We start from the raw sequence: 8,881 nt of genomic DNA on the forward strand, positions 1-8,881 counted from the left end.
TCCATATGCTCTACCTATCCGGTCTAGCGTACACTTCAGTTAGAATGGATATTAGCGCCATTGCAGCATCTCACCACTATCATAATGGTCTTCCAATTTCTAATCACCTGTTAATCTCCAGATTCATGTGGGGCATGCTACAGTTGAGGCCGCCAGTAACGAAACCTCCTGTACCATAGGACCTGAATGTTGTACTAGAGCAGCTTATGGCTTCTCCTTTTGAACCTTTAGATTCATGCCACATGAAGTACCTGACATGGAAGACTGTATTCCTTGTGGCAATTACATCAGCACAGAGAGTAAGTGAACTACAAGCCTTGGTTCACTATTCTCCTTACTTAGAATTTTACCACAACAAGGTCACTCTCAGCACTCATCCCACTTTCCTTCCAAAAGTGGGTACGACATTCCATCTTAATCAAACAATTACACTACCAGTCTTCAAACCAAAGCCTCATCATAATGACCGAGATAACTCCTACACTCATTAGACTGTAAAAGAACTTTGGCCTATTACAAGTGGAGAACACATTCTCCATCCAGACCATCTCAGTTATTCCTTTCCTTCAATCCAAACAACCCAGGTCAGCCTGTTTCTAAAAGAACCAGAGCGAACTGGTTGAGTCAATGTATAGAATTCTGTTATAACAAACGCTCTCCCACACTTAGCAGCAAGCCAAAGGCTCACCAAATACGCGCCCTTGCAACATCAGTTGCCCTTTTACGAAGAGTTCCACTACTGGACATTTGCAAAGCAGCAACTTGGTCTTCTTTTCAGAGCTTCACGTCACACTACTGCATTGACAAACAAGCTTCTTCAGACGCTACACTTGGTACAGCAGTCTTGTCAAGCCTTACTAAAACTTAGGACTGTCTACTCAAATTATGGGTTGTCATCGTGAACTTAAAATACACCCTATACAGACACAACCCGGGAGCTTGGGACTCCCAGACAGCATGGCTAATTTAGCCTGCTATCGATGGGGAAAAAGCAAGTTTGCTTACCGTAAACTGTGTTTCCGTAGATAGCAGGATGAATTGGCCATGCAATCCCATCCACCTCCCTAGACAGTCCACTACTACTCAACACCTTTTTTTGCCATACACCTCACTGAGGGTTCTCTTTCGTTGCCTTCTTCCCCTTTTGCAGCCATTAATAGAGAATTTTCTTATGTCTGCCTGCTTTTTGAGCTGTATAATCCAGCTGAAGTTGAGCTACATTTTATCTGGCACCTCTCTGATCTTACAACCATAGGTGTCCCTACAGGAATACAAATTTCCAGAGAGTATCAGTCTTGGGGTTCATGGTATGCGCAAGCTTCTCCCCCACTTCAAGGTAGCAGCCCAGGAGAAAGGTTCAGGGCATTAACAGAGGAGACTTTGGCAGTAACATTTTTAATGTATATTATTACTTGGTATATATACGTTTTGAACTATTAAGGTATACAGAGAGGTGGGGAGAAGGAATCAAAGACTTCATATGGGGATTGGTGGGTTTAGACTGGGGCAGGAGGACACTTTCAGAGGGGTGGGTGGTGGTGAATTCAGGAGACAAGGTCAGGACACCGCCTTACCCCACTTATTAACTGCAAGCAGACTGCTTTGTTCTGCACTTTATTTATTTAGATATTTTATATACTATCGTTCCATGTAAAGATCACAGCGGTTTACAAAAATAACATTCATAGCTATACATCAGCATTTAATTTAGGGTTAGTACTCATCAACAGGCATTCTATTAGTTAACTTCTGCAAATGTAGTTAGATTTATTTCTGCAATGGGGCTAAGGTTGGTTTTAATGCACCTTTGTCATATTTACATATTTAAATAGACAGCTGTGTTAAACATGGTCACATTTTCTTTTTTAGTGCAGTGTCTTTCAAGGATACTAATACTGTATACTTAGTAACTGCATGTTATGCAACACATATGTTAAGCATCTTTTAATGCACTTTTCTACATAGCACATTAAATCTGTGAATATAACTTCTGTATTATAAAACTGAGCTTTTCATTGTGTTTTGTTTTGTTTTTTTTACTACAGTTACCCTGAACATAAGCCATAAGTTATGCCTATTGATAATCTTCAGTGGATCAGTTTTGGAAAGTGGTGTTGTCTACTATTTCCAGCGAATGGGATGGAGCATGTGATCACAGCAGCCTTTATTAACTAAAAGACTGCTTTTCAACCATTAATAAGCTGGTGGCACAGGAGCATTTCATAGCAGGAGCTCATCTGGAAAGCCCTAGGCTAAGGAGGTGGCCATGGAGGAAGATGAACACAAAAGGAAGCTCCAGGAACTTGTTTTACTTGCCTCTGGAAATATTTTTAAAAATCTTTTTTGTAATCCTTTTGCTATTTTTGGTGAGGTTGTTCACAATCCACTAGTGGTGGGACTTTGGTGGTGAGAATCTTGGCTGTGTATATGAATCTTTGTTTTCCATTTTTATTTTATTTTTGCAGGGAATTTGTCAGTATTTATTAGAGATGTGAATCGGAACCAGAATCGGATCCGATATCGGTTCCGATTCACATCTCTAGTATTTATTATAAAGAACAGATATAGGAGAAAACACTGGCAAAAAGATGACTGATTTTCTCCCATTTTGTTTGTTAATAAAATGAGAAATTCCCAGATAAAATAAAAAATGGAAAACGAACGCCCCGAGCAGTGTTATATTATGTTACTAGACTATATGACCCCTAGGAGTCTTGCCCTGCAATGCAATGATGCTGACCCTTAGGCATTTTAGACTCCCACCAACAAAATGGAAACAAATGTAATTAAATTCCAAAGTTTGTTTGTTTGTTTGTTTTTTCATAAATTAAATTTGTATTTTTTGAGAGAGGAAAAAATGGCATGTAGGGCTTTCTTCTCCCTTCCATTACTAGGAAATAGAGGCTTCTTTGTGGTGCTGGGTATCCTTTAAATATTTCATATCTTGGAGACAAGGAGAAACATCATGACTCCTGGACAATTATTTACTTTCATTTCTTGGAGGAGATACCAGAACACAATTCCACTTTTATACCATTTTGATTTCTCTAGTAAATATTATAATCACCATATTGCTGAAATAATCTAAATACTTAAATTAAGCAACATATAAACAAGACAGGACATGGTCAAAAAAACAGTGAATAAAACATCATAAAACCATCATAAAATTCCAAATCTGTAATTCAAAAAATAGAAGATTTTGGAAGGTCAGTGAGGGAATCTGAGCTTTACATTAACACCTAGTGGCTGGACTTTTGTTCCACATTAGCTTGGTTCGTGAGGAAACTGCAGATTGTGACCTTTGACCTTTTTCATTGTGATGAGTGGACTGAGTTGGGAGGGGATAAAAATACAGGAAAAATCCTGCCTAATTGTGAATGAAAACTCAAGGCTCATATAAGCCAGTTCCAGCTGAACTAGAAGCCCAGTCAGGCTCAGAGTTTGGAGACAGACACACACTAGATCTTTTATTAGACTGTATAGTGAACCACCAGAGGTGGCAGTAGTGAGCTGGAAGAGCCCGGCTGGGCTATAGTCCCTCAGGCACTGGAACAGCGATCCCAGGATGGCTGAGCTGTAGAGAAACTAAATATAGTGAGTAGGCAGGGTATGCAGAGTTCAGGAACAGAACCTTGATGGTAACACTCACACAGTAGTCTCTTGAAGCAGCCCAGAGGCTAGAATGAAGTAGGCCCTCGAGGAGTGAGTACCTGGTTCCAGGGAAAGCTCTGAGAGAGAGATGGTGTTGTAGGAGTGGTGACTTCCTGGCAGAAGTAGAATTCGGTAGCAGGTCCGGGAACGTGGGCCCTCGAGGAGCGAGTACTAGTTCCAGACTGCGACCTGAAAAGCAAAAGAGGGAGCGAGGCCCCCGAGGAGCGGGTACCCCTGGTAAAGTCCGAGGAAGCAGAGTAGCTAGGTATGTGGAGAGCGAATCCCATCCGCAGCGATACCTGGAGGAAACTCCCTTGCTAACTCGAATAGCTAGCAAAACCGAAGACCTTAAATATCTGGGCTTGATGACGTCATCTCAGGGGGACACCCCTGAGGTTCGCGCCACTGCTGGTACTTGAGTCGGGGCCGCGCTGAGCGTGCGCACTTAGGCCTCAGGAGAACATGGCGGAAGGCAGCGTCTAGCCAGTCCAGGGACGCCGGAGGAGAACAGCAAGATGACGCTGCGGCAGCCAAACTTCCTTCAATCAAAGAGGGAGTCGCCAAAGAGGTAAGGTGGGCGGAGTGGAGATGTCGGGCAGCAACTGTCGCAACAAAGGAGTAGAATCATCTGGTGTATGGTAGCAAGGCAGAGTGGCAGAAAGTTGATAGGTACAAGACAGGATGGCAGAGCAGAGGTAGTCAGGTCGCTATGGTGTTGATAGGGGAAAGACAAGTAGGGAAGAAAAGACGAGTCTCAGAATGCGGCTTGACTATCAACCGGGGCGTACTGTCCACGTCTTGAAACACGGACCAAAGAGTCTAACAAGCGTGCTAGGACCTGAAACATGATGAACTATGCTTGGGTGGGGTGAAGCGTTGTTGCTGTGCACAGGGCCGGTGCAAGGGTATTAGGCAACCTAGGCAAACCTTACAGCCTGGTGCCCTACCCCCACCTCCCCATACACAATTTTAAATTATGCATTTAACACGTTTTACATGAAAAGTGACATTCTGAGGTAAAATTAATATATACGTTATTGTGATAATTTATTGCACTGTTGTGATGCCAACAAGAAAACTTTGCATCTTGTAATTCATATGGCATCATACCTATTATGATATATTTTGGCACGGTCCTCCAGTATCAATACAGTACTATCTGCCAACACTCAAAGAATAACAACCCTACCTATGAAAAAGAATACTACAAATATTACACCAGAATCTAAAATATCAATACACCTCCTATCAGGAAAACAGAACAGGCCAAGCTAAAGCTACTACAGATCCCTACAGAGAAACCACATATTAAAAGAATGCTTCATCTCAGTCTTTGCATGCAGATCACAAATCCTCACCAAATACAGAATAAAGCCAAATAAAGTATAAATAGAAATGTGCAGACAACAACTGAACTGTAAAACGCATCACGCCAGACTCTATACAGTGCAACAATGGAAAAACAAAAATTTCCTAGCGTGTAGCAGATGGACTCAGAACAAGTGGGTATAGTGTGCTCGTGCTAGCAGTTGGAGACGGATCTGACGGCAGCACGGGTACATATACCCCCACAGGAAGTGAAGCAACTCAGTAATTTCCGTCTCCAAAGCAGTTTGGAGCGCCTGCACGCTCGCTGAGCGTGTTTTCCAATACTACTTTCTACTTTCTAAATGTCTCAGAAGATACCAGAAGACGAGCCCTGCACTCCTGCGGTGATACCCTCGGGTCCCTCCCCCAGTTGAGTTTCCCGAGGTGATTTCCGCGATCCCTCGGAGGTCTACGCCTCGGTCCGGTGGCCGAACCGCAGCAGGGATCTAGCCCTCGAGCAAGAAGGGCTCGGGCGTGGCTGAGAGGTGCCTCGGACTTAGCCCCGAGCGAAACGAGTTTGGCGGCTTAGAGGCAGAGGGTGTACTTCCTCGAGCGCGGCGGTGAAGGTATTTCCCCTCTCTCCCCGCAGCCGGAGACCGCCCGGGTTACAGCCGGGAAGCGCCGAAGATCAGGTACGGCGTACATCTCTTACTTTTTGGTCTCCGAGGTACGAGGATCGGTGGCGTTGCCTGCATGCGGCATGCCGTGGAGGTCGCCATTTTGTCTGCCTTGTTTAGGTATTGAGCGCACACGGATAGGCACCTGTTGATAGGCGCACAACGCAGCATATAGATTGCTAGGCGCATATTGTATATTATTGAGCGCATATTGCTGAAAGCATATTGTGGAGCGCATATTATTGAGCACATATTGCTGAACGCATATTATTGAGCACATATTATTGGCAGCATATCGCATAAGCGCCGGCGCCCTGCATTCGCAAGCCGCGATGGACCACTTAAATGCTCCGGCGTCTCCAGAGGCAGCACCTCCTGATCCCGGCGTGAAAGCTCTTGGCCTGTGCTCAGCGTACCAGCTTAGAGCCACGCAGAGCGAGGAGCCAGACTCCCTTTGTGCCCAATGTGAGGAGGCCGTGGGAGCCTCGGGCCAGGACCAGTCTCAACCGAGGTTTACCGACAGTTCCCCAGGGGCCACCCTGGATCTAGCAGGCCGTCTCGAACAACCAGGAATCCCGGGGGACCTGGTACCCCGACGGCTAGAGACCGCTTCCATTTCCTGGGTGGACTTATTTAAGGGGATCCACGCCTTTGTACAGATGCAGTCTGCTTCCCGTCCAGGCCCTGCTGCCCCGGCTGATCCTGCCCCCGGACCCTCTCGTCCTTACCGTGGGCACCCGCCTCCGGCCAGTCCGGCTCATGCGGATCCTGATGTCTCGGAGGACGAGTCTGGACCCCCCGAGGAGGGGGAACTTCCCTCGGGGATAGAGCCATATCGAACAATGAGAATCAGCCGATCCATCCGGGGGACGAAGCCATAGGGGGCAGGTTAACCCTCTTCTATCCCAGATGGGTCGAGATTACGTCGGACCAGTGGGTCCTCGCCATCATCCGAAAGGGCTATTATCTGGACTTCCATCACATCCCTCCGGACAGGTTTGTGGAATCTCAGTGTCCAATCCACAAGAAGGCGGCATTGGAAGCTACCCTGGCGAGGCTCATGTCCTTGAAAGCCATAATCCCAGTACCTGCATGGGAAATGGATTCTGGGCACTATTCCATTTATTTCATGGTACCCAAGAAAGAGGGCACTTTCCGACCCGTCTTGGACCTCAAGTCAGTCAACTGATACTTAAAGGTCCCGAGGTTTCGCATGAAAACTCTGCGCTCAGTCAAGACCACAGTACAGCCAGGAGAATTCTTCACGGCATTAGACTTGTCAGAAGCCTACCTGCATATCCCGATCCATCGGGATCATCAGCACTACCTACGCTTAAAGGTTCTGGGACGACACTTCCAATTCCGGGCTTTGCCCTTCGGGTTAGCCACGGCGCCGCGGACCTTCACCAAGGTGATCGTAGTGGTAGCAGCGGCGCTCAGACGGGAAGGAATCCTTGTCCATCCCTACCTAGACAATTGGCTGATCAGGGCGAAATCACGAGAGGAGAGCCATCGGGCAACCAACAGAGTGATCTCCCTTCTGGAAAGCCTGGGATGGGTAGTCAACCTAAACAAAAGTTGCCTACAGCCTTCCCAATCCCTGGAATACCTGGGAGTCTGGTTCGACACCCAGGCAGACAGTCAGCCTAACCACCAAGAGAAGGTTAAAGCTCCAGACTCGTCTACGGTCCTTGATGGGAGCCCAGCCGGCCCATAGCTTGGGATTACCTGCAGGTTCTCGGTCTCATGGCATCCACCCTGGAAGGGGTACCATGGGCAAGGGCCCATATGAGACCACTGCAATGCTCCCTCCTCTCTCGATGGAGCCCACGCTTCCGGAATTACTCCGTGCATCTACCTCTACCCGCCAGAGTGTAGACCCAGCTACGGTGGTGGTTGCAGTCCGACCACACGAGCAGGGGGGTCGAAGATATCCTCCCCCACGTGGACCCTGCTCACCACAGATGCCAGCCTGAGCGGATGGGGAGCACACTGCGAAGAGCTCACCGCCCAAGGGCGGTGGAACAGAGAAGAGTCGGGGTGGAACATCAACCGTCTAGAGGCACGGGCAGTCCGGTTAGCCTGCCTGCGATTTGCTCACAGACTGCGGAACAGAGCAGTCAGAGTGATGTCAGACAATGCCACCATGGTGGCATACATCAACCGACAGGGCGGAACCAGAAGCCAACAGGTGTCCCTAGAGATAGCCCCGCTGATGGCTTGGGCAGAGGCGAATCTCCAGGACATCTCCGCCGTCCACATTGCCGGAAGGGACAACACCGCGGCAGACTTCCTCAGCAGGGAAAGCCTAAATCCGGGAGAATGGCAGCTGTCCCCCACTGCCTTCCAGATGATTGTGGATCAGTGGGGGACTCCGGACATGGACCTACTAGCGGACAGGTCCAATGCTCAAGTACCCAGATACTTCAGCCGCAAGCGAGATCCGTTCTCGCACGGGATCGACGCCCTGGTTCAACCATGGCCTCCAGGGACCCTGCTATACGCCTTTCCGCCATGGCCCCTGATGGGCGCCCTTATACACAAGATTCAGAGGCACAGGGGCCTAGTTCTTCTAGTGGCACCAGACTGGCCAAGAAGACCCTGGTATGCGGACATGAGAAGACTACTGGCAGGGGAGCCCCTTCCCCTGCTTCCTCTCAGGGACCTGCAACGTCAAGGCCCCATCCTCCACGAGGATCCGGCTCAATTCTCTCTTACGATCTGGCCATTGAGAGGGCTAGACTGAAGAAAAGAGGTTACTCGCAGCCGGTTATAGATACACTTGTCCGAGCACGCAAGTTCTCCACATCCCTCACCTACATAAGGATCTGGAGAGTATTTGAAGCCTGGTGTGACACTCATGGCACCAATCCACATGTGACCACAATCCCTATTGTTCTGGATTTCCTGCAGGATGGGCTTCAGAAGGGTCTCTCCCTAAGCTCCATCAAGGTTCAGGTGGCTGCGCTGTCTTGCTACAGCCCCAGGAGGGATGGCAAGACCATTGCCACGCACCCAGATGTTTCCCGCTTCCTGAAAGGAGTCAAGCACATTCGTCTGCCACTGAAGTGGCCAGTGCCCCTGTGGAGCCTCAACATAGTTTTGGATTTCCTCGCGGGATCCACCTTCAGACCCCTCCGGGGCCTGTCTCTCCGTTCTCTAACTTTGACGATGGTGTTCTTGCTGGCTGTGTGTTCAGCACGCCGCATCTCGGAGCTACAAGCGCTGTCCTGCCGCTTTCC

The 8,881-nt window shown here is 48.2% G+C and overlaps 1 protein-coding gene across 2 annotated transcripts in view; it reads left to right on the forward strand.

Annotated features, from left to right (window-relative positions):
* ARV1 (ARV1 homolog, fatty acid homeostasis modulator) overlaps window positions 1–2,848 on the forward strand; it is a 76,600-nt gene extending 73,752 nt beyond the window's left edge. For both annotated transcript variants that reach the window (XM_029594195.1, XM_029594193.1), the window contains one exon: window positions 2,046–2,848. In XM_029594195.1, coding sequence (XP_029450055.1) covers window positions 2,046–2,152 — 107 coding nt within the window. In that variant the 3' untranslated portion in view covers window positions 2,153–2,848. The remainder of the gene's footprint in view (window positions 1–2,045) is intronic.
* Window positions 2,849–8,881: the final 6,033 nt, after the last annotated feature.

Source organism: Rhinatrema bivittatum, chromosome 3 (genome assembly GCF_901001135.1).
Source record: "Rhinatrema bivittatum chromosome 3, aRhiBiv1.1, whole genome shotgun sequence".
NCBI classification, from domain to species: Eukaryota; Metazoa; Chordata; class Amphibia; order Gymnophiona; family Rhinatrematidae; genus Rhinatrema; species Rhinatrema bivittatum.